At 44.6% G+C, this 27,036-nt stretch overlaps 1 protein-coding gene across 3 annotated transcripts in view; it reads left to right on the plus strand.

The window, feature by feature from the left end:
• The window catches only part of slc39a10 (solute carrier family 39 member 10), a 153,447-nt gene that overhangs the window by 87,283 nt on the left and 39,128 nt on the right, over window positions 1-27,036 (plus strand). For all 3 annotated transcript variants that reach the window (XM_060937301.1, XM_060937302.1, XM_060937300.1), the window contains 4 exons: window positions 7,954-9,225; window positions 9,304-9,472; window positions 15,734-15,909; window positions 16,079-16,255. In XM_060937301.1, the coding sequence (XP_060793284.1) occupies window positions 7,975-9,225; window positions 9,304-9,472; window positions 15,734-15,909; window positions 16,079-16,255 (1,773 nt within the window). In that variant the 5' untranslated portion in view covers window positions 7,954-7,974. The remainder of the gene's footprint in view (window positions 1-7,953; window positions 9,226-9,303; window positions 9,473-15,733; window positions 15,910-16,078; window positions 16,256-27,036) is intronic.

The following is a 27,036-nucleotide window of genomic DNA, read 5'->3' on the forward strand; positions in this document are numbered from 1 at the left end:
TTTGAAGAAGCCAACAGGACAACATCATCCACAAAAAGCAGAGATGAAATCCTGTGGTTCCCAAACAGGATTCCTTCTGGCCCCTGGCTGCGCCTAGAAATTCTGTCCATAAAAATTATGAACAGAACCGGTGACAAAGGGCAGCCCTGCCGGAGTCCAACATGCACTGGGAACAGGTCTGACTTACTGCCGGCAATGCGAACCAGACTCCTGCTCCGTTCGTACAGGGACCGGACAGCCCTTAGCAAAGAGCCCCGAACCCCATACTCCCGAAGCACCCCCCACAGAATACTACGGGGGACACGGTCGAATGCCTTCTCCAGATCCACAAAGCACATGTGGACTGGTTGGGCAAACTCCCATGAACCCTCGAGCACCCTATGAAGGGTATAGAGCTGGTCCAGTGTTCCGCGACCAGGACGAAAACCGCATTGTTCCTCCTGGATCCGAGGTTCGACTATTGGTCGAATTCTCCTCTCCAGTACCCTGGAGTAAACCTTCCCTGGGAGGCTGAGAAGTGTGATTCCCCTATAATTGGGGCACACTCTCCGGTCCCCTTTCTTAAAAAGAGGGACCACCACCCCAGTCTGCCACTCCAGAGGCACTGTCCCTGACCGCCACGCGATGTTGCAGAGGCGTGTCAACCAAGACAGCCCCACAACATCCAGAGACTTGAGATACTCAGGGCGGATCTCATCCACCCCCGGTGCCTTGCCACCGAGGAGCTTGCAAACCACCTCAGTGACTTCGGCTTGGGTAATGGACGAGTCCACCTCTGAGTCATCAGCCTCAGTCTCCTCAGTGGAAGACATGATGGTGGGATTGAGGAGATCCTCAAAGTATTCCTTCCACCGCCCAACAATGTCCCCAGTCGAGGTCAACAGCTCCCCACCCGCACTGTAAACAGTGTTGGCAGAGGACTGCTTCCCCCTCCTGAGGCGCCGGACGGTTTGCCAGAATTTCTTCGAGGCCGACCGATAGTCCTTCTCCATGGCCTCCCCGAACTCCTCCCAGTTCCGAGTTTTTGCCTCCGCAACTGCCCGAGCTGCAGCACGCCTGGCCTGCTAATACCCGTCAGCTGCCTCGGGAGTCCTGGAGGTTAACATGGCCCGATAGGACTCCTTCTTCAGCTTGACGGCATCCCTTACTTCTGGTGTCCACCACCGGGTTCGGGGATTGCCGCCACGACAGGCACCGGAGACCTTGCGGCCACAGCTCCGAACAGCTGCGTCCACAATGGAGGTAGAGAACATGGTCCACTCAGACTCAATGTCCCCCGCCTCCCTCGGAAGCTGGGAAAAGCTCTCCCGGAGGTGGGAGTTAAAGACCTCCACAACAGAGTGCTCGGCCAGACGTTCTCAGCAGACCCTCACCATACGTTTGGCCCTGCCAGGTCTGTCCAGCTTCCTCCTCCGCCAGCGGATCCAACTCACCACCAGGTGGTGATCAGTTGACAGCTCAGCCCCTCTCTTCACCCGAGTGTCCAAGACATAGGGCCGGAGATCAGATGAAACGACTACAAAGTCTATCATTGACCTCCGACCTAAGGTGTCCTGGTGCCACGTGCACTTATGGACACCCCTATGCTCGAACATGGTGTTCGTTATGGACAAACCGTGACTAGCACAGAAGTCCAATAACAAAACACCACTCGGGTTCAGATCGGGGAGGCCGTTCCTCCCAACCACGCCCCTCCAGGTGTCACTGTCATCTCCCACGTGAGCATTGAAGTCCCCCAGTAACACAATGGAGTCCCCAGTCTGAGCACTCCTCAGTACCTCTCCCAGGGACTCCAAGAAGGCCGGATACTCTATACTGCTATTTGGGCCGTAGGCACAAACAACAGCAAGAGCCCTCTCCCCAATCCGAAGGCGCAGAGAGGCGACCCTCTCGTTCACTGGGGTAAACTCCAACACATGGCGGCTGAGCTGGGGAGCTACAGTGGGGCAAAAAAGTATTTAGTCAGCCACCAATTGTGCAAGTTCTCCCACTTAAAAAGATGAGAGAGGCCTGTAATTTTCATCATAGGTACACTTCAACTATGAGAGACAAAATGGGGGGAAAGAATCCAGGAAATCACATTGTAGGATTTTTAATGAATTAATTGGTAAATTCCTCGGTAAAATAAGTATTTGGTCACCTACAAACAAGCAAGATTTCTGGCTCTCACAGACCTGTAACAACTTCTTTAAGAGGCTCCTCTGTCCTCCACTCGTTACCTGTATTAATGGCACCTGTTTGAAATCATTATCAGTATAAAAGACACCTGTACACAACCTCAAACAGTCACACTCCAAACTCCACTATGGCTAAGACCAAAGAGTTGTCAAAGGACACCAGAAACAAAATTGTAGACCTGCTCCAGGCTGGGAAGACTGAATCTGCAATAGGTAAGCAGCTTGGTGTGAAGAAATCAACTGTGGGAGCAATTATTAGAAAATGGAAGACATACAAGACCACTGATAATCTCCCTCGATCTGGGGCTCCACGCAAGATCTCACCCCGTGGAGTCAAAATGATCACAAGAACGGTGAGCAAAAATCCCAGAACCACACGGGGGGACCTAGTGAATGACCTGCAGAGAGCTGGGACCAAAGTAACAAAGGCTACCATCAGTAACACACTACGCCGCCAGGGACTCAAATCCTGCAGTGCCAGACGTGTCCCCCTGCTTAAGCCAGTACATGTCCAGGCCCATCTGAAGTTTGCTAGAGAGCATTTGGATGATCCAGAAGAGGATTGGGAGAATGTCAGATGAAACCAAAATAGAACTTTTTGGTAAAAACTCAACTTGTCATGTTTGGAGGAGAAAGAATGCTGAGTTGCATTCAAAGAACACCATACCTACTGTGAAGCATGGGGGTGGAAACATCATGCTTTGGGGCTGTTTTTCTGCAAAGGGACCAGGACGACTGATCCGTGTAAAGGAAAGAATGAATGGGGCCATGTATCGTGAGATTTTGAGTGAAAACCTCCTTCCATCAGCAAGGACATTGAAGATGAAACGTGGCTGGGTCTTTCAGCATGACAATGATCCCAAACACACCGCCCGGGCAACGAAGGAGTGGCTTCGTAAGAAGCATTTCAAGGTCCTGGAGTGGCCTAGCCAGTCTCCAGATCTCAACCCCATAGAAAATCTTTGGAGGGAGTTGAAAGTCCGTGTTGCCCAGCGACAGCCCCAAAACATCACTGCTCTAGAGGAGATCTGCATGGAGGAATGGGCCAAAATACCAGCAACAGTGTGTGAAAACCTTGTGAAGACTTACAGAAAACGTTTGACCTCTGTCATTGCCAACAAAGGGTATATAACAAAGTATTGAGATGAACTTTTTGTTATTGACCAAATACTTATTTTCCACCATAATTTGCAAATAAAGTCTTTAAAAATCAGACAATGTGATTTTCTGGATTTTTTTTTCCTCATTTTGTCTCATAGTTGAGGTATACCTATGATGAAAATTACAGGCCTCTCTCATTTTTTTAAGTGGGAGAACTTGCACAATTGGTGACTGACTAAATACTTTTTTGCCCCACTGTATAAGCAAGCCCACACCAGCCCACCGCCGCTCACCACAGGCAACTCCAGAGAAGTGGAGAGTCCAGCCCCTCTCGAGGAGCTGGGTTCCAGAGCCCAAGCTATGCGTGGAGGTGAGCCCGACTATCTCTAGCCGGTACCTCTCAACCTCCCTCACAAGCTCAGGCTCTTTCCCCCCCAGCGAAGTGACATTCCATGTCCCAACAGCCAGCCGCTGTGTCCGGGGATCAGGTCGTCGAGGCCCCTGCCTTCGACTGCCACCCAATCCACATTGCACCAGTCCCCTACTGCTACCTCTGTGGGTGGTGAACCCACAGGAGGTCGGGCCCATGTCACCTCTTCGGGCTGAGCCCGGCCGGGCCCCATGGGCAAAGGCCCGGCCACCAAGCGCTCGCATACGAGCCCCAACCACAGGCCTGGCTCCAGGGTGGGGCCCCGGCTGCGTCATCCCGGGCGACGTCACGGTCCTCGGATTTTTCTCCATAGGGGTTTTGGTGAACTGCTCTTAGTCTGGCCTGTCACCTAGGACCTGTCTGCCTTGGGAAACCCTGACAGGGGCATAATGCCCCCGACAACATAGCTCCTAGGATCATTCAAGCACACAAACCCCTCCACCACAATAAGGTGTCAGTTCTAGGAGGGGTATATATATATATATATATATATATATATATATATATATATATATATATATATATATATATAAAAGAATTTTTTTTTTTTAAAGCAAAGTCATGTTTTGGAAAAAATTCTTTTATATATATATATCTCATCTCATTATCTCTAGCCGCTTTATCCTGTTCTACAGGGTCGCAGGCAAGCTGGAGCCTATCCCAGCTGACTACGGGTGAAAGGCGGGGTACACCCTGGACAAGTCACCAGGTCATCACAGGGCTGACACATAGACACAGACAACCATTCACACTCACATTCACAGCTACGGTCAATTTAGAGTCACCAGTTAACCTAACCTGCATGTCTTTGGACTGTGGGGGAAACCGGAGCACCCGGAGGAAACCCACGTGGACACGGGGAGAACATGCAAACTCCGCACAGAAAGGCCCTCGCCGGCCACGGGGCTTGAACCCAGACCTTCTTGCTGTGAGGCGATAGCGCTAACCACTACACCACCGTGCCGCCCATATATATATATATATATATATAAAAGAATTTTTTCCAAAACATGACTTTGCTTTAAAAAAAAAAACTTTTGGCAGGTAACAAAGCATTAGCAGACAGCACTGTCTTATTTGTGAATCCAGATTTCCTCAAAATAGGCTTCTCTATTACCCAATGCTATCTCCTCTGGGCTTTTATTTTTTTTATTCAATCATGGCTTTATTTATCTTTGATATGGTACAATGAGTCAAAGACTCATAACAAATGCATTCAAACTCATAAAATCTGCTAACTTCTGTACTTCTGGGGTTCAGAAGTCACACTAGTTGCATGTTTATAAACACAGTCGGTGAGAGCTCGGAGGAAGGCTCATAATTATGCAGATGTTTGAAACTGAAAGCCAGAATGGCATCTCACTCATGTGTCTTAACTTGCTTTAGCACATCGATTGGAAAATACACACTGAAGTTGGTGTAAATACTACACTTGAGACACCGAGGCTGGAGAATTCCATTGATCTGGCTCCCTTCATGTTTTAAGGACATGATTTCAGATCTTTCTGCATAAGATAAGATAAACTTTATTAATCCCTCAGTGGGGAAATTTACATGTTCCAGCAGCTCACAGCAAAAGCAAAAAAAAAAAGAGTGCAACAGAAGCATAAAAAATAAATAAAGAGCAATTCCAGCGTTATGGACGTGACACTTGAACTCAAAATGGCAACAAATGACCCAGTGCATGTTTTATTGTCTCCCAGTATTTAAACAGGTGTTGCATATTTTAAGGCTGTACCATACTGGAGAAGTGATAGAACAAGAACAATTCCCATAGTACATCTAGGGCATGCCAGAAAATGCCAATAAAAGATGCGTTATGGATGTGACAGAAAAAGTATCACTTTTCTTGGGTGACTGTACATTTTTATCAAACTCTGTGAAATTGTAAACCTAATGTCGACATGGAGATATCCATTTGATAGAGGGGTCCAAGGTGAATATTAAAAAATCTTTGTTTAAAATATTTTGTATTTCATGCAGAGTTTCGGAAGGAAAAGTCAGCGTTATGGATGTGATGAAATTCCGTTATGGATGTGACGCGTCTGAAATAGACATGGCATATGTTTAGAAAATCAGCAATTTAACCATCATAACCCTTTGAAAAACTCTCTAAATATCAGCTAAAACTATCAAAGTTCTTAAATAATATTTAGGATGGCTATTGTTTTGCTGTTTTGTGGATTTTAGCATACATTTCTGTGGCTTGTGGCAATAATATAGAATTGTACATGATCAAAGTTGATTTTAGCTTGGGGTTTACATTATAAGAAAGAAAGACTGACAGTGACATATTAGGTTGGTTACAAATTGGTTCAACTTATTCACATCTGTAAAATACAGGCCTAGGTGAGATCTCTGGGAGTGGTTTTGATGTATTACATGTTGCTTTATTTTTGCATGGTGAGGTTGACATTGACATGGAATTGCCCTAAAGTAAAAAGTCAAAACACAGGCCATGTATGTAATGTACGCAACAAAATAAGAATGGAACTTAATGATTAATAAATGATTATTCTTTTAAAAGCAGCATGTGAGCTAGCTTAGCTGTGCTAGTGACACTTATTGTCTGCTTTTGAAGTGTAATTTTAAAAATATATATATTAGGCAGCAATCTTTTCATCCTATCATAGAAATGGACTGCTTGAGGATATTGCTGACCATCGACTGTGCAAGTTAGGGTCCCCCCAGACTAACAATGTGATTGTCTGATTGTATCTTGAGTAATAGCAGTGTCACAGAAAATTCCATCTTAAATGTGGTGTATTTATAAGAATGAAGATCTCTGTGTTGCATCTGCATTGCTTTTACTTAATCTGTTCTTCTGAAATGCCAATGTTGAAGATTGATGTCTCTGCTGCACCTGCACATGGTATTCTCTACCCCTGATAGTTGAAAGGGTAAAAAAAAAATCCAGCAGGTTTTCATTCAAAACGCTGTTGCATTTATTCTCTCTCTCTCTCTCTCTCTCTCTCTCTCTCTCTCTCTCTCTCTCTCTCTATCTATCTATCCCCCCCCTGTACATTCTTTTGTAAATGCCACTTCTCCATTGCAAAGTCCTCTTTCTGTCATAAGATTCTCCCATAGCAAAAGAGCAACATGTTTCTCAGGCTGTGGTCTTTGTGCTACTTCTGTCACTCACGTCTCTTATAACATGACCCCTTCCCCAACATCAGGCTGTTGTAAGTGGAAGGATGTTTGTCACAGGAAAAATCTCTCAATCATCTTTGCTCTTAAAGCTCTTTCAAACTTTGGGTTCTGCTTCAGTTCCAGAGCTTAACCTTTGTTTTTGTAGTTTTTAAAACTAAATCTAATGATACATAAGAATAATTGGCTGTAGATATGATTTCGGGAAATTTGAGCCATTCTGTTACTATGTCCCCTGATACTATGTTACTCTTTTACTATGTCCCCTGATTTCCAGTTTGAAACTTTTTCCTCCGGGTGTGTCCATTAGAGGGGTGGCACAGTGGTGTAGCGGTTAGAACTGTTGCCTCGCAGCAAGAAGGTCCTGGGTTCAAGCCCAGTGGCCGACAAGGGCCTTTCTGTGTGGAGTTTGCATGTTCTCCCAGTGTCTGCATGGGTTTCCTCTGGGTGCTCCAGTTTCCCCCACAGTCCAAAGACATGCAGGTTAGGCTAATTGGTGGCTCTAAATTGACAGTAGGTGTGAGTGTGAATGGTTGTTTGTCTCTATGTGTTAGCCCTGCGATGACCTGGCGACTTGTCCAGGGTGTACTCCCCCCCCCACCCCCACCCATAGTCAGCTGGGATAGGCTCCAGCTTGCCTTGCGCCCTGTACAGGATAAGTGGCTGTAGATGATGGATGGATGTTCATTAGAATTTCAACCCTGTTTGAGTTTATGGTGATCTGGTTGTTTGCTGGTATTCAACTTGCCAGAGGCTGGTTGGAAAATTGTCAGTTTTGTTCTCCTGCATTCTTGCACCAGCATATTAAATTCAAACTGTGAAACCCACAGTTTTTTGGTAGTTAGCTTGAGCTTTGCATTGCACATTCCACTGTATGCATTTCAATGTTTTTTGCAAGAAAGTTCTTTATTATTACAAAAGGCAGGGTCTCTGAAACAGTCCGGTTGGCTCTGTCTGGAGGAAAATGTGTCGATAGCCTGTCTAGAAGTGTGTCACTGCTCTTGGTCTCACTGTTTACAATGATATTTTTCGTGCTATATGAAGGCAGTTTTAAAATTTTATTATCTTGTATCTATTTTATTTTTAATGTATTTGCAGTGATCTTGAAGTGAAGAGACGATGAGAGTTCACGCACAAACAAAGTTTTGCTTTCTCTGCGTCTTCACCCTCCTGTTCCATCAGTGCACTCACTGTCATGAAAGTGGCCACCACCATGACCACCACCACCACAATCACAGTAATGGTCATGACCATGATCATGACCACGACCATGTTCATGATGACCACCAAATATCAAAGGAGTCTTACGTGGGCCCAGCAGATCACCCAATGCCGAAACAGAAAGAAGCCACAGAGCAAGAGCAGCAATACTACTACATACAGAAGCTGTTCCACCGCTATGGCCAGCAGGACCGGCTCGACTTCAGAGGCTTCCAGAACCTGCTGCTGAGCCTGGGTCTAGGCAAGTTGCGAGTGGTGGGACTGGATCATGACAACCTGGACCATGACCACCTGGAACTCCTGGAAATGCAGGAAGGACGGCATTCGCATTCACATCCGAAGCATTCCCATGATAACCACCACCATGACTCCCATGTAGTACCTGGACACTCATGTAGCCCCAGTCTCACTGCAGTAGCTAGACCAACTGTAGAGAACAAGCCTCGTGGACGGAAGGGCAAGGACAGTGGACATGGTCATGACCATGATCATGACCATCACGTACATGATCATAAACCTGAGCATAACAGTACTTGGACTCAAAGCGTTGATCATGACCACATGCATAACAGTCACAACCCCGACCATGATCATGACCACAACAACACTCAGACTAAAACACCTGACCATGACCATACACAGGACAGTCTTGAGCACTCACATGACCACATAAAGGAACAAACCAATGACCTTGCGGGACCATCTTTAGACAGCACCGCCCCTGGTAGGCATGAGAATAAGACACATCATCATAGCCATCATCACCATAAACACCCCCACCCTCACCACTACCACCACACTCCAGACACCACAGACCAGGTGAAGACTACACAAATGACCTCGGCATCTCTTCAGCTTAGCAATCCTGAGGCACTCGCTCTCCAGCCCTTCAGTCAGCCTGCTACCTCAATGCCTATGTTGATCAGGAGGCTACAAACAACTAAAGGACAGCATAGACAAAGCAGAACACCCAACCTTCCCATCAGCTCTGTGGTGGACGATAGTGGGAATGTCCATGAGCATGATCACGATCATGACCACCATCAAGGAAAGTCCAGCAAAGAAAAGCGCGCAGTACCAGGAGAGATGATAAACCCAAACTCATCTTTGGCTGATTTGTTTCAGGAAATACCTCACCAACATGAGGAGGTAGCTCACTTCACTGTTATTGCAAACTCTTAAACCATTTTGAACCATGGCTCACTCTGTCCTCTTCTTGTCTTTCAGTGTCTAAATCTCACTCAGCTGCTGCTCCACTATGGCCTGAGTCCTGACTCATTAATTTCCCCAGCACAGTTCACCTACCTGTGTCCTGCCCTACTCTATCAGATAGACAGTCGCCTCTGTATCCACCATTACCACCAGGTCGACGTTCAGGAAGCGTCTCAAACCTCAGGTACAAGCAACCATTAATAAAGGCACCACAGTCCTCATTATTTCATGCTTTAGGGCTATATCAGATGGCATCACACTCGTATTCACACTGACTCTGACAGTTACTGGAGCAGCTTAATCTGCTCCAGTATTCTGAACTTTTTGTCTTTTTCCTCACATAATATGTGCAAGCTAAAACTCCCCAGGGGTCCCTGCCAAGTTTCTAATGCACTATTTTACTGCACGTGTAATTCAGGTGTTGAGCAGACATATACTGTACAATTATAATGTAATAGCTTTGCTGATATCTGAGCTGAGTGACCGAATCTGGTAAGCCAAATAAATGTGTAGTTAACAGTTTACCTCAAAGCATAATGATGTTTACATTTCTGTATACCATTTCTCTCAGGAACATGTCCGTTTTTTTTTTTACAAATGGCTGTTATCTGAAATTGAATAAGCTCTTATCTAAATTTATCTACTGTCCTAATATAAATGGTTCTTGTTGCGTATATAAATTGTTCTTGTTTGTTCTATAAAACTATTGTGGTATCCTCTTAGTCTGCTTTCTTTATCTTCCTTTATGATTTACAAAAGGATTACTCTCTGTAATAAAGTTGTGAAATCATTTGATGTGCAACAAACCCCCACACACAAGGCAATTGACAGTACAAAAATAACCTCCTACAAGAAGCATGCTGAGTTGTAGATAAGTTCCTGTGTTTACTGTAAGAGTAATCCAGACAAACATGATATTAAAGAGAAAAGCACTGCCATTATATTCTTTATAGATATCGGGAATATTTATGCTTGCTGAATTAACACAGAGTCGGACTTGAACTCAAAAAAAGCCAGCTCTATAGGTACAGTAAAGTCTGTTTTGCACTCTGTGATCTCTTGGCACACTGTATGAGCCCTGAAATAAAATATTAGCCAAGTTCTATAACTGACTGTGCAGTAACATTTTGTTCTCCAAGTCAGGTTATAGGCATGTAATAATATATCGTGTGACAATAAATCAGAATACAATTTTATGATGAATCAAATCAAGAGTGAATCACGATTATCAGGCTGTGTAATCCCTGTTTCTCCTAGGTGTAATTGCATTATTTAGACCACAGAGGGCCCGATAATGTAAAATAGTGGGAGTGCATGGGACTTCACTGGAGGTGGAAGTAACACAGACCTAAAGCTATGAAAACACACAAAAACAGATCTAAAATGTAAAAGAGCTGTTGTGTGATTGACTGTACAAATAGATTTAACAAGAAATGGGAGCTCCATTTTTACAGATTGCTGAAAGGTAAAGAAAAACAAATGGAGGCAGTACAAATGTTCTTAAATCTTTATTATTATTATTATTATTATTATTATTAACAACAACATATTTTTTCATTTTTAATAAAATAAATATTTTAGTTAATAGGCCTCCAACCTTTACAAATGTGGGCAAATAATTATTATTGGTGATTTAATTGAACAAAAGGAATATTTAAGTTGATAAAGAACAGGAAAATAAATGTTACTTTTGGGGGTTATAAAATTTTCATCATTATTTTTTTTCAAAAATATCATGTTGTGATCCCAGTATCGTGAATCAAATCATGAATTGGGTAATTGTTACATGCCTATTAGATTCTGAATGTTAGTGCACTGTGTATGTCATCCAAGGAACTTGCGTAAACAGAAACAAGCCATCAGTATAACAAGAGAAACATAATTAATAATTGATGCTGAAGGAGTAGAGTTTGGAACCGATCCTGGCTTAAAAAAAGGGGGGGGCATTAATTCCAGTTCTTCAAAGTGTGCTTTAATATCAAAACAGGAAAATGTAATTCATCTCGTCATCCTCTGCCGTCCTCCTAATGATGGCAAGGTCTTGAGTGCTCTATCATGAAAGTTGAGCGAGAAATTGTACAGTATAAACCTGGCTTTATTATCTCGCTCATGACGGAGTAAGTGGGGCGAGGTATTGTAATCAGTGCGGTTTGTTTGTGTGTCTGTCTGTTAACAATCTAGCGTCTAGACGGTTGCACTGATTGACTTCGAATTTTCAGGGTAGGTGAGCAATGGTCTGTAGATTACCTGATTTAAATTTTTGGGGTAATCGGGTGAAGGTCAAAGTCACCGGAAAGGCCGGGCGAGGTTTGTTTTGCCTGGCAACACTTGTTTATTAGAAGTTTTGGTATTTACAGTCAGTCCATATGAAGGACAGTGATACTTTTTTGTCACTATGTTTATTCCTAATCCATGAAAAAGACATCGATAAACCACTGATTACATTGATAACTCAGTACATGGTTGGTTAGTTAGTCAATCAATCAATCAATCAATCAATCAATCAATCAATCAATCAATCAAATGACACATCCATTAGTCATTTGTGTGTGTGTGTGTGTGTGTGTGTGTGTGTATAAGAGAGAGAGAGAGAGAGAGACACTCACTTATTAGGCCTATATAATTGTCTGTGCGTGATTGCTTTTTCCTCCAGAAACAGTGTGCACTTCTAAACGAGTGTGGATCCTTTGTAAGTTCTTGTCTGTAATTTGCTGCTCTTCCCATCGTCCCTCAAATTTGTCTTGTAAGTCTTTCACCTCCACTAGCTTAGAAAGCATAGAGGCTGTCTGAGCCTGAGCACCTCCGGTCAGTGTTCCCTATGGATCAGTTTTAGCAAAAAAGTGCCAAGTGCATTTTTAAAAAATCATTGTGCATATTAATGTGGTTAACTGTAATTAATATTTTGAAATATGGACTTGGAGTAAGCAATATAGTTTTCAATAATGTGAGCTCTTTTAACACTTTTTTTTTTAATCCGCTCTTACCCATTATCCAGAAATCTGTGCATCAGGGAACACGTTAAACACCATGTTGAATTTAATTAAGTCAGGCATTTTACTAAAATAAACGAGTTATGACTTTGTGGGGTCCCCCCCCCCCCGATGAACAGGATTTGCGATAGTTATTGTAAACAGTAATGCACAATGAAAACACATCATATAAAGTAACTGTAAAAAGTATTCTGAATGTATGACTTCTACAACTTTTAAATAACTCTCATTAAAATACAATTAAAGTGATTGGCTTATTAAGTTCATTTTTAGACTCTATACATTGTTACCACTTCAACATATCTAATCAGGGCTTCTGTTGTGAACTTAACACACTGCAACCCCACTATAATGAAATCTTTTACTATGAACTTTTGCATATAACGAATGGAGTTCATGTCCCCCATCTTTAATGACAATGAGTCAGGGTCTTCCAAAAAAAAATCAGTGTTTACATCCCTGTGTGTTGGCGCTGTGCGTGCTGCGTGCTTCAAGTGCCATTAGGACTAATTACTATGCATGTGTTCCAGATTAGAGTGCAATCACTGCATGCCCTTATAAGGACTCTCTAAACACACAGACTTGAAGTATATGCACTGTACCTAGTGGCTCATGTTACCAAGCCTTGTATCTGTGTGTTGCCTTTCTGGATTTGACTTTGTTCTGTGTATTTGGGCTCTGCCTCCACCATTTTGTTTGTGCCTCACGTGACCATTGCCCGTGAATGAAAAGGAAAGTAAAGCCTCTCTGAGTTCATGCCAATTTGACCTATTTTCAAGTTTTACAAGTCAATCATGGATCAACTTATGTAGTAAATTCTTGAGTATTTGATTATTATTATGAAGGTCGAGACTATCTATATTTGAAGAACTATCCGTTCTTCAAATCTCCTCTCAAAACCTTTCTGTTTCATGAACACTTCACCACCACTGCATAAACTCACCACTCTTTAGCAACTTTTTTTTAGTGTGTGTGTGTGTGTGTGTTCTGTTTTCTTTGATCTTTGTAAAGTGACCTTGAGTTTGAGAAAGGCACTATATAAGTGTAAATTATTATTATTATTATTATTATTATTATCTTCAAAATTCTGCAGGGGTCGAGGCTTCGATAGGAAAATAGCAACTCTGCTTCAAGATTAGAACAACAACAAATAATTTTCTTTGTTTAGATCTTGTGAAACTGAAATATTTAGTAAACTTTAACCATCAAGAACGAAAGAGGCAAAATATTTTTAAATGAGGAACTTGAGTTAAAACTTGAGTCAGTGTAAATTATTCTTAATGATTTATACATTTATGTATTTATGCTACAATTAAACACCTTTATGCAAAAAATGTGACTGAAACTCCTTTTCAGTTGTAATTCTATTAATCTAAACAAAATCTAACACACATTGCACTTTTTACTTGTCTATTAAATTTGACCATAAAGCTCTCAATCAAATCATGTGATTTTTACTGGCAACAAAATACATGAATCAGCAGACTTCACATTTATAAAGTGCAAAGCTAACTTGGCGAGATAAAGCATGCACAGTACTAACACAGATACTAGTAAACAATGTCCACTGTCCTAGCACAAACATGATTCCTGCCATCTAAAAAAAGATCACTTTTCTCACTTAATAAAAACAAATAAAGCATGTTGCATGAAAATACAAGGAAAATTTCCTTTTTTTTTTGGGGGGGGGGACGGCAAAATCGCCAGCAGTTACTGACAGGGCTGCACTGGTTTTGAATTGTGTAGAAATCTCAGAAAGCACACAGAACACAGAGCTGCTTTCATAATCATTTTGTGTGTCAGATCCAGATTTTTGTTTGTTGGTTTGTTTGCTTTGTTTTTCTCCATTTGTTCATCAGTCCAGATATCTAGAACACACACGGCATTTGTGCAGCCCTACAGACCTGTTCTTTAACTTGTTTTGTGCCTCGTGACTTTGATCGTATCACATCAAAAAATACTGCACATAACCCAAATCACACGGCATGTTTGGTTTGATTCCTGTAATTTGGTTGAAATGTCGTCTTAATGTAATTAAACCACATGATATGGAAGTGGATGGAGAACACATCACTTAGACACTCCAAATTGTTTTGGGCGGCACAGTGGTGTAGTGGTTAGCATTGTTGCCTCACAGCAAGAAGGTTCTGGGTTCGAGCCCAGCGGCCAATGGGGACCTTTTTGTGTGGAGTTTGCATGTTCTCCCCCGTCTGTGTGGGTTTCCTCTGGGTGCTCTGGTTTCCCCCTAGTGTGATTGCTATGTTCTCACACCTGCACAAACAAACCATACTGGGGCTAGATTCAAACAGACTAAATGCTGTATCTATGACTGCAGCCTTAGACAGTAGAAAAGATCATAGTATGAAATACAGTCCCTTGCACGCATTTTCCAAATTTTCGAACAAAACATTAGCCCAAAATCAGGCAGGTCATTAAAGACGTGTTCATTAAATACAAGAACGAAATTTGGTGTGATGTAAAATAATTAATAAATAAATAGAAATTCTGAGCTGCCTTATTTGTTGCGAAAATGATCACCTGACCCCTAAAGTAAGGGCTCCACTAGGTTCCACTGATGTCGCACAATAAAAATGAGAAGCTGCAAAAAGCCAGAAAATCAGCCTTGAATATAGTGGTGAGCCTCTGCTCTGTGCCAGTGTCACTCATACAGGGGCTGAGCTGCTATATTCCACCCATGAACACCCAACACTGTGAGCTTCTTTCTCGTTGCCCAACATCCCATCTCTCAGCTTTAACTCTTGAGCAAGATTATGATATTCTCCTTTCCATGAACGGATTTACCCAAAACTCTCTTTTTTTTAAGAACATGTCTGTAAATAGTATGGCTTTTCATCACTGCTAGATTACTCCGTCATTCACTCAGGACACTCCTGACGGCACAAAACTGGCACGAAATAGAACACAACATGGTAAAAAATTTTGCATCAGATTCGGTGTGCACACGTTCGCATCACAAATTTGTCATATCTGGTGTTTACAAGCCTTAATTCAGACACTGGGTCAACTGAAAGGTGCATTAGATAAGATTTAGTTGTTGGGTTTTTTTTTTATAAAAGGTCTGTAATGGTTAGGTGGGTTCAACATGATTCCCATCCATGTTCATGAAGCTCCACCCCCAGGGTCTACGGTGCCCTATAGTGTGTCTATAGAATGACTTACAGGAGGTGCATCCAAACACACAAGCATTCCAGACAGGAAGTACCGTTGTCCAAATGCGTTTCGTCACTGACTTAATATACTTTCACTAAACCACAACTTAATCCATTGTTTGTTTTTGTATCATGCTCTACACCTTCCAGGTAATTTTTCCACATAAAGTATATTAAAAAAAAATCAAGTATTGCACCTTTAATGTCCTGTCATTCAAACGCTCAGCGTTGAGTTGATGTTACTTTCATTTCAGCAGCACTGAGTACTTGCTCTTGTTGTTGCAGCATGGATCTGGTTGTGGGGCTTTGTGTCCATCACCGTGATCAGTCTGCTGTCCCTGCTGGGTGTTGTACTGGTGCCCATCCTCAATCAGTCCTGCTTCAAGTTCCTGCTCACCTTCCTTGTGGCGCTGGCAGTGGGCACACTGAGTGGTGATGCCCTCCTCCATCTGCTGCCTCACGTAAGACTAAGTGAACTTTCTGCTTGAAGAGGCTGAGTGATGTGTGTTTAATGACCACTGATTGCATGTGTACTGCATTATTGGGTTTTGCAATAGAGCTTGTGAATTGTCTTTTCTGTCACAGTGCATTGAGTTCATGCATTTTTCCATATTCTGTTTTATCATCTAGTCTCAAGGAAGCCATGATCACAGTCACAATGAGCACAGTCATGGAGCTGATGAGGACACAGATCTGCTCACGGAGTTTGATGGTGTGTGGAAGGGTCTGACAGCACTGGCAGGAATCTACCTTCTCTTCATCATCGAGCACTGCATCAGGATGGTCAAACATTACAAAGACAATGGGGTACGAGGCTGCTTCAGACAGGACAGGGACTGTTGTCAGTTTGGACCAGTGCTAGCTATTCAAATCCACTACCAAGTGGCCAAAATCATTTGGGTTGTGAGGGCTGAGACAGAACCACTAAGAAATGACTGAACAAGTGTAGATGGTAGCGCAGAAGCATAAAGTACACATTTGTATCTCATGCACAAACATGTTCTAGTACTAGTAGTGTGATAGTACTAGTTGAACAAGTGTTCCAGTATAATCTTTGGTTTCAGGAAAAACACACTGAACATTTTAATGTATTTAGTTGATGCTAGCTTAACTGGTGAGAGAGGGGAGCATAAACACTCATCAATGAACTCACTGCCAAGGAATAGGCTACTAACATTTTACTACACAGGTAAAAGTTGATCAACTTTTGACAGACTTTTCCCATAGATTTCTATTCAGGTTTCTTTAAGGGGTTTTTCTCCTCCTTTATAACATCTCTGTTGTAAACAACCTCAGATCTGGTCACCGTAGTAACCCTACAGGCAAGTGATTTGAGTAGATCAGATGCTAGACCCCACCCACCAACTTTGATGGGTGACTGACAGTTTTAATTATTTCAAGGTATACGGTATACTAGTGATCATGAAATAAATGTATCTACTCAGTGATTTAACATCTACTGAGATGTTATTGTGAAGTTTAAACTAAGTAATGGACATTTTAAGTATTTATTTCACATTTTAATTTATTAATTCATGTTTTAATTATTTACTTCATTTACTTTTTAATTAGTGTATTTTGTCAAAAAAACAAAAAAAAATACATTCCATTGCCTCAAAAGAGTCATAGATAATTTAAATAAAAGTTAGTTTAGTTTTTCACCAAACTCAGGCATGCTTATATCGATTTTGATGAAATGTTATGACCAGTGTTGTAGTCGAGTCACTAAACCTTGAGTCCGAGTCCAGTTTCAAGTCCCCAGTGTTCAAGTCCAAGTCATTAAAAAAAATTCGAGTCAAGTCTGAGTTGAGTCCACTATTGATCCGAGTCAAGTCCAACACTCCAACCACACCAAGATGGTGGCTGTTTTAGCACCATTAACATTAGTTTGTTCCTGAACATGATGTAAGAACAGGTAAATGTTCATTCTCTTTATCAAGGAGTGTGAAGTATTCTGTCAGAGATGGTTGGGAGACAGATGTAAGTGCAGAAGGTCTGTTTATTAATACAAGTGCAGACAGGTAAACAATCCAGGGGTGGGTTTCCTGAAAGCCTCTTAAGGCCAAGAGTGTCTTTAATATATTTAACATCACATCACACACACACATTATCTCTAGCCGCTTTATCCTTCTACAGGGTCGCAGGCAAGCTGGAGCCTATCCCAGCTGACTACGGGCGAAAGGCGGGGTACACCCTGGACAAGTCGCCAGGTCATCACAGGGCTGACACATAGACACAGACAACCATTCACACTCACATTCACACCTACGGTCAATTTAGAGTCACCAGTTAACCTAACCTGCATGTCTTTGGACTGTGGGGGAAACCGGAGCACCCGGAGGAAACCCACGCGGACACGGGGAGAACATGCAAACTCCGCACAGAAAGGCCCTCGCCGGCCCCGGGGCTCGAACCCAGGACCTTCTTGCTGTGAGGCGACAGCGCTAACCACTACACCACCGTGCCGCCCTATATTTAACATATATTAATATATTTAATTTAATTAACATAAGAGTTAATTATTAAATAAACATATGAAAACATTAGGAATATATTTCAATATGGTCTGGAATCATGTATGGATATCATAATGTCACATTGATTTCGCTACATTTTCATCAAATTTAACTCCATAAGGCCAGTGATTATCTAATTTAGTGTCATAAATGAGACAAATTTCTGCACCTCTAACATTGTGCGTGTGTGAGAGAGCGCGCGCGAGAGAGGTTTTGATCTGTGTGTACATAAGATTTTATATATATATATGTGTGTGTGTGTGTGTGTGTATATATATATATATATATATATATATATATATATATATATATATATATAAAAAGTGTGTGTGTGTGTAGCAATGAGAGCAGGTGGGTGGAGCACAGAAGTACAGCAGGCCAGAACTGAGTTCCAAAAACACTTTTATTTTGCACTTTTCAGTCGCAATATACTCTCCCAGCCACACACGTGCACGCGCACACACACACACACACACACACACACACACACACACAAGTTGTCTGGTTGGGAAGAGAGCTCTCTTCCTCTGCTCTCTCTCTCCTTTTATAGGGCATGGTCACTGGGGAAGACACACAAACGCAGGTTAACTAACATCAGATGTAGTGATTCTGCCACTTACCTTCCCTGACCCCGCCCTCCGTTCACAGACCGACGCTTGACCACACCCCCGCTGCCACATACCCCCACTGCCCGACTCAGGCCGGGGAGCCGTCCAGCCTGTAGCTAATCCCCCCCCCGACGGGAGAGGAAGTCCGCCACGACCATCTGCGCCCTCGGCCTGTGGATCACCTCAAACTTAAACGGCTGGAGTGCCAGATACTCCAGCGCAGGGTGATCTGCGCGTTGGCATCCTTCATGCGGTGGAGCCACTGGAGGGCTGCGTGGTCCGAGCAGAGGGTGAAAGGGCGTCCCAGTAGGTAGTAGCGGAGGGCGAGGACCGCCCACTTGATGGCAAGGCACTCCTTTTCTATAGTGCTGTAGCGGCCCTCATGCACCAACAGCTTCCTACTGATGTACAGCACTGGGCGGTCCTCCCCCTCCACTTCCTGGGACAGAACAGCCCCCTGTCCGACGCGTCCGTCTGCAAAACAAAGGGGAGAGTGAAGTCAGGGGAGTGTAACAGTGGCCCCCCACACAGTGCAGCCTTTACCTCAGAGAAAGCCCGCTGGCATTGCTCCATCCACTGGACCGGATCTGGTGCCCCCTTTTTAGTCAGATCAGTCAGCGGGCTGGTGACGTCTGAATAATTAGGTATGAACCTACAATAGTAGCCAGCCAGCCCCAGGAACTGTCTCACCCCCTTTTTGGTCTTGGGCCTCGGGCAGGCCGCAATCACTGCTGTCTTATTAATTTGGGGACGCACCTGCCCATTGCCCAAGTGGAAGCCCAGATACCGTACTTCCACCTGCCCAGTCGCGCACACTTCGGGTTGGCTGTGAGACCCGCTCGCCTCAGCGACCTAAGGATGGCCCTCAGGTGTTGTAAATGCCACGGCCAGTCATTACTTTAGATTATAATGTCGTCTAGGTATGCGGCCACATAGGTGGCGTGGGGGCAGAGGACCCTATTCATAAGCCGCTGGAACGTAGCGGGCGCCCCAAACAGCCCAAAAGGAAGTGTGACAAACTGGTGTAAGCCAAACGGTGTGGTAAAGGCCATTTTCTCTCGGGATAATGGAGTCAAGGGGATCTGCCAATATCCCTTTGTTAAATCCAGTGTTGAATAAAAACGAGCCATGCCTAGTTGATCAAGCAACTCGTCAATACGAGGCATTGGGTACGCATCGAATTTAGACACCGCGTTGACTTTTCTGTAGTCCACACAGAACCGGACCGACCCGTCGGCCTTGGGACCCAAGACCACCGGGCTGCTCCAGTCACTGTTGGATTCCTCGACGATGTCCATGTCGAGCATGGCCTCAAGTTCTTCCCGAACCACCTTTTTCTTGTGTTCGGGCAGCCTGTAAGGGCGGCTGCGCACTACCACCCCCGGGGGCGTCTCAATGTGGTGTTCTATGAGGCGGGTGTGGCCGGGCAGGGGAGAGAACACGTCCGAAAATTCGGCTTGCAACTGGGCAACCTCCGTGAGTTGGGTTGAGGAGAGGTGGTCTCCACAGGGGACCGGAGTGGTAAGCGATGCCAGTGTTCCCCTTTGAACCTCCGTCCCCAGCTCCGCCTTCTCTGGAACCAACGCCACCAACGCCAGGGGGACCTCCTCGTTCCAAAGTTTTAACAGATTGAGGTCGTAAACCTGTACCACCCCGCCCCTGTCCGTTCGCCTCACCTCATAGTCGATGCCCCCGACTCGCCGTGTGACCTCAAAGGGTCCTTGCCACTTGGCGATCAATTTGGAGCTCGACGTGGGCAACAGTATGAGCACTTTATCTCCCGGTGCGAACTCCCTAAGGCGCGTGTCCCTGTTGTACAGGCGGATTTGCTGTTCTTGAGCCTGCCACAAATTCTCCTGGGTTGTGTGTGTGAGTGTGTGGAGTTTTGCGCGCAGGTCAATAATGTATTGAATTTCATTTTTGCTTGTTGAAGGTCTCTCCTCCCAATTTTCCCGCAGCACATCTAGGATGCAGCGCGGTTTTCGTCCATATAATAATTCAAATGGGAAGAACCCCGTGGAGGCTTGTGGGACCTCTCACACTGCAAAAGGCAGGGGCTCGAGCCATTTATCCCAGTTACATGCGTCCTTGCTTACAAATTTTTTAATTATGGTCTTGAGGGTGCGATTAAACCATTCAACTAAGCCGTCCGTTTGTGGGTGATAAACGCTGGTGCGGATCGGCTTAATTCCCAGTAACCCATACAGTTCGTGCAGTGTGCGTGACATAAACGAAGTGCCTTGATCAGTCAGAATCTCTTTGGGGATTCCAACTCGGGAGATGACGTGGAAGAGTGCTTCCACAATACTACGTGCTGAGATATTGCGCAGCGGCACTGCTTCCGGGTATCGCGTTGCATAGTCCACCAGAACTAAAATAAAGCGATATCCTTGTGTTCACCGATCTAATGGCCCGACGAGATCCATCCCAATTCTTTTGAACGAGGTCTCGATTAATGGCAGAGGGCGCAAAGGCGCTTTTGGAATGGCCGCTGGATTTACTAACTGGCATTCACGGCATGCCGTACACCACCTACGGACATCGCCGTGAATCCCTGGCCAATAGAACCGGGCCATTATCCGGGCTAGTGTCTTATCCTGCCCTAAGTGTCCAGCCATGGGATTAAAGTGAACCGCCTGGAATACCAATTCCCGGCGGCTCTTTGGAATCAAAAGTTGTGTTATCGGCTCCTTAGTCTGAGTGTCCTGCGTCACTCGGTATAATCTATCTCTCATAATGGAAAAATAGGGGAAGGATGGTGTGGCGTTTGGCTGGAGCGTTTGACCATTGATTACTCTCACTTGGTCAAACACATGCCACAGAGTCTCGGCTCGCGACTGCTCTAACGGGAAGTCCGCAAGGGAATCCCCGAGAGAGGGAGGAGGAGCCTGCTGCTCCTCACTCTGACACGGTGATGACGTACATGGCTCTGTGACAGCTGCTCCCGCCAATACCACACCGGGACCTACCCCCGCTAAACTATGGCAGGACCCACTCTTCACTTAATGAGTCATTAATTCCCGAAATCCCGGCCAATCAGTCCCCAAAATTATTGAGTGTGTAAAGCGAGGATTAACCGCCGCCTTTACACTAAATTTCTCCCCTCGAAATAGAATGTGGACCGACACTAAAGGGTAGCTGTGAACATCCCCATGCACACACAACACCTTCACCAATTGTGCTCTGCCCAATGCCTCGTCTTGCACCAGGCTTTGGTGGATTGAGGTCTGATTACAGCCGGAGTCCACCAAAGCCTGATACATATCCCCTTGGATACTCACTGGTATGCGATACGCTCTGGCCCGATCGAGGGCGGTCCATGGCATGTCGGGGATCCAGACCACCGCGCCCACCTCCATTACCGAACACTGATGCTGGAGGTGCCCCGGCTCCCCGCAGCGCCAGCAAACCGGCCCAAGCTCTCTCTCTGCACCGGCGCTCCGGGGCTCACTCACCTGAGGGGGGGAGAGACAGACACGGAAGTGGGAAACGGGAGGGCACCACGGGTGCGGCGGGCCGGCTGGGGTGGAACCGGCCCCCGCCTCCGCGGTGGGGGAACGGGGCGAGGACGAGACACAGAAGGGGAGGGGGAAAGAGAGAGAGAGGAGAGGGGAGAAGAGGAGATCTGCTGTCCTGCCGTCGGAACAGCCGCCAAGTGATCCTCCGCCAGCTCGATGGCCTGATCCAGCGATGCCAGGCGATGGCACTGGACCCACTCCGCGGTCGCCTCGGGCAGTCGGGCGATGAACTGTTCCAGTACCACCAGATCTACGATTCCCTCAGCATCGTGGTTGTCAGCCCTCAGCCACCGCTGGCAGGTATCCCGGAATTGCTGGCCAAACGCGAACGGCCGGCTGACCTCCTCTAGGCGCAGAGCGCGGAAGCGCTGGTGGTGTTGTTCTGGGGTGTGCCCCACACGCTGGAGGACGGCCCGGTGCAGGTCTGCGTAGACCAGCTGGCTGTCGGCGGGGAGCTGTAGCACGGCCAGCTGCGCCTCGCCCGTTAGCAGGGGGAGGAGGCGCGCTGCGCGCTGTTCCACCGGCCAGCCCCAGGCCTCTGCTGCTTGCTCAAAGAGCGCGAGGAAGGCCTCGGGGTCATCGTGCGGGCCTATCTTTGTTAGGGTGAGGTGGGAAGGGCCCGCGGCGGTGGAGGTGGTGGACCCCACCGACGCGAGGAGGTGCCGGAATGCCTGACGCTCATCCTGTTGCGCCAGCACCACGGCCTCGAACCGTTGGTCTTGCTCCTTTCGGAGGGCGACTAGCGCCTGGTGCTGGCTCTGTTGGGCTGTGGCGAGGGCGTGGATCAGGTCCGCGAAGGGGGAGGACTCCATGGGGCTGTTCTCCTCTGTGCTCCCGTCCCGGGTTTCGGCACCACTGTAGCAATGAGAGCAGGTGGGTGGGGCACAGAAGTACGGCAGGCCAGAACTGAGTTCCAAAAACTCTTATTTTGCACTTTTCAATCGCAGTATACTCTCCCTGCCACGGACGCACACGCGCACACATACAAGTCGTCTGGTTGGGGAGAGAGCTCTCTTCCTCTGCTCTCTCTCTCCTTTTATAGGGCGTGGTCACTGGGGAAGACACACAAACACAGGTTAACTAACATCAGGTGTAGTGATTCTGCCACTTACCTTTCCTGACTCCACCCTCCGTTCACAGACCGACGCTTGAACACGCCCCCACTGCCACAATAAATATATATATATATATATATATATATATATATATATATATATATATATCATCTGTAGTTGCTTATCCTGTTCTACAGGGTCGCAGGCAAGCCGGAGCCTATCCTAGCTGACTATGGGCGAGAGGTGGGGTACACCCTGGACAAGTCACCAGGTCATCGCAGGGCTGACACAGAGACAAACGACCATCCACACTCACATTCACACCTATGGTCAATTTAGAGCCACCAGTTAACCTAAATCGCATGTCTTTAGACTGAAGGCAACTGGAGCACCCAGAGGAAACCCACACAAACATGGGGAGAACATACAAACTCCACACAGAAAGGTCCTCGCCGGCCACTGGGCCTGAACCCAGAATCTTCTTGCTGTGAGGTGATAGTGCTAACCACTATACCACCGTGTTGCAATATATACTATACCACCGTGTTGCAGTTTCTCTGAGCATTGCACGGTCTAACCTTGGAGTAAGTATGCTGGGGCATCCACTCCTCGGAAGATTGGCAACTGTCTTGAATGTTTTCCGCTTCTGAATAATCTTTCTCACAGTAGAATTGTTTGGAAATGGCCTTATAACCCTTCCCAGACTGATGTGCAGCAACAATTGCTGATGTCTTTCCTCCTTGGCATTGTGTTAACATACACCTGAGTGCTCCAGACCAGCAAACTGCCAAAACTTCTGCTTTTTAAGAGGTGATCACACTTATGATGATCAATTAATCAAATTCATTTGATCAGCAACACCTGGCTGCTAATTGCCTTCATAATTTCTATGGAAGCAGTAAGGGTGTACTTAATTTTTCACACACTGATACTGCATTTTTGGCTTACTTTGTGTTAAATAAATAATGACGGGTGAATATGTCATGTGTTATTGGTCATCTGAGGTTGTATTTACCTAATTTTAAGACCTGGTAAGGACCAGATGATTTTTTTTATTATGTCCTGACACTTAACCTGGACTTGAAAGAGGGTGTACTTTCTTTTTCACATGACTGTGTGTGTGTGTGTATATATATATATATATATATATATATATATATATATATATATATATATATTGTGTGTGTGTGTATGTATGTATGTATGTATGTCATTCAATTCAACCTCCTTAGTTAGGCTACACACAGATTATAACCTCTCTCTCTGTCTCTCTCTCTCGGCGTGTGCACATATAAGGGAGAGCATTGCCAACTTGGCATTGTGTATGTTTGAGTAACAGTGAAATGAGCAGGCACGGGGAACGCATTTACTTAATTATTTACTTTATTATTTGCTTATTCTTTTGTGTGAACATTTATTCAATTATTTAAAAAAATGCTTGGAATAAAAAAAAAAAAAACATTGCCCAAAAATGTAAAATAGTTTTAATTATTAATTACCACATTACAGAGGTGGAAAGTAATGAATTACATTACTCGCGTTACTGTACTTGAGTAGCTTTTTTGTGTACTTATACTTTTTCAAGTAATTTTTAAAGAGTGTACTTTTACTTTTACTTAAGTATGCTTTCTTTTAAGTAGTGTACTTCGGTACATTTTACATCACAACCGTTACTGAGTAAAAAAAAATAATAATTAAAAAAAGGCTAAAACGGAGAAGGGGAAATGCGTTCTGGAAATGAATCACGGGAAGGACAGTTGTCGCGCGCGCGAGTCTCACACAGACGATGGCGGACATGCACCGGTGCTTTAAGGGGGGCTCACGCCCCTGGGCCACAGCCAATCAGGGGCCTTGTAATATTAATAAAATAATAAACTGTCGGAATCGTGGGCCTACATTAATGTACGGATAGAAATAAGGTTAGAAATAAATGAGCGCACAGTAGCCTGCTGTAAGAGATATGGTGGATGTGGTTCGCGAAACGAACACCCACAACTGTACCAGAATAAAATGGAACAAAATGTAACGTCACGCACGAAAGCGCGCCAAAGACTGCAGACTACTGAGACACAAATTTAGAGGCTTTGAAAGATGAAGCGTTCACGTTAGCGGGGCGCATAAAAGGAAAAAAAGAGAGAGATGCAGGTCGTTAGCGGGGCGCATAAAAGGAAAAAAAGAGAGAGATGCAGGTAATGATAGAATCGTTGCCTAAAGTCACAGACTTTTTTAAGGTAAGGATCACCAATCTGTTCAGAATATCAGCTACTTATCAGTTATCAGCCTACCAGCAGCTAGGCTATGTGCAGCTAGGCTAGATATGCTGTGATCTGTCCAACAGTAAAATAAATCAGTTGTGATTTGAATACGTGTCGTGTGATTTGAACTTATACGAATTTACCACTGTCTTAGTAGTAAATCCTTATAAATCCTTATAAGGATTTATAAATAAATATATATGCCATGTATGATTTACTCCTGAAAGTGGCCCCTTTTGCATTTTCCTCATACAATTTTTTTATGAAAATCTAGTATGTATGAAGTGAGCATTGTGCATGGTTTTTACAGATAATGTGTATGATGAATTACACTGTCTTTGTATGCTTCATGTAATGTTTGTAGTTTTAAATTATATTTTACAGTTTAGGCGGCACGGTGGTGTAGTGGTTAGCGCTGTCGCCTCACAGCAAGAAGGTCCTGGGTTCGAGCCCCGGGGCCGGCGAGGGCCTTTCTGTGTTGAGTTTGCATGTTCTCCCCGTGTCCGCGTGGGTTTCCTCCGGGTGCTCCGGTTTCCCCCACAGTCCAAAGACATGCAGGTTAGGTTAACTGGTGACTCTAAATTGACCGTAGGTGTGAATGTGAGTGTGAATGGTTGTCTGTGTCTATGTGTCAGCCCTGTGATGACCTGGCGACTTGTCCAGGGTGTACCCCGCCTTTCGCCCGTAGTCAGCTGGGATAGGCTCCAGCTTGCCTGCGACCCTGTAGAAGGATAAAGCGGCTAGAGATGATGAGATGAGATGAGAGACAATGGAGGCAGAAAACACCCATTGTTAAAAGTAACGTTTTACTTTTACTCAAAGTACATTTTAAATGATCTACTTTTACTTGAGTAGATTTTTTGTCTGGTAACTTTACTTGTACTTAAGTAAAATTTCATCAGAGTAACAGTACTTGTACTTGAGTATAATATTTTAGTACTCTTTCCACCTCTGCCACATTATATATGTAATGCTTAGTGACAATACGATATTTTTATGTATTTTAAACACTTTATAATTGTTTTTTTGGTAAAAAAATGAATGCCATGTGACCTCCTGGACTGGATTTAGCAACTACTTGTGCCTGTATTGGGGATGCACATTGCAAAGAAGCTGTTCGTAATGTTGCTGTTAAGACTCCTTCTGACGAGTGAGTTCGGGAAAACCATGTACAGAGACAACGTCCGTTGCTGAAGAGTCTCTCAATTCTCTCTTTAGCCCTAAAGGGCAACGTTATTGGGAAACTTACCCCAGAATGGCAGGCAAAATCGTAAAACAGTGAAACAGGCAATAGGTCGAGCGAGGCACAAACAGACTATCGTAGACTCGGCAGAATCAAAGACGAGAAACAGGAAATCAGGGCTCAGCAAACCAAACAAGGAAATAAGGGTCGGTAATATGTCAGCAACGCAACTCAATACTTTACAAAGTGTGTTTTCACGGTCTTTATTTAGGTACGCTGATTGCACTGCAAAAAATTTTAAACTGAACTTGAGGAGAAAATTACTTAATACTAGTGAAATTATCTTGCTGCATGGACAGATAATTTTACTTGACAAGACATCTTGGAATAAGTTGGTTACAATCTAGAACTAGTTTTAATAATCTCAGAGTTGGTGTCTTGTATTCTTCTCAA

This window comes from Neoarius graeffei, chromosome 13 (genome assembly GCF_027579695.1).
Source record: "Neoarius graeffei isolate fNeoGra1 chromosome 13, fNeoGra1.pri, whole genome shotgun sequence".
NCBI classification, from domain to species: Eukaryota; Metazoa; Chordata; class Actinopteri; order Siluriformes; family Ariidae; genus Neoarius; species Neoarius graeffei.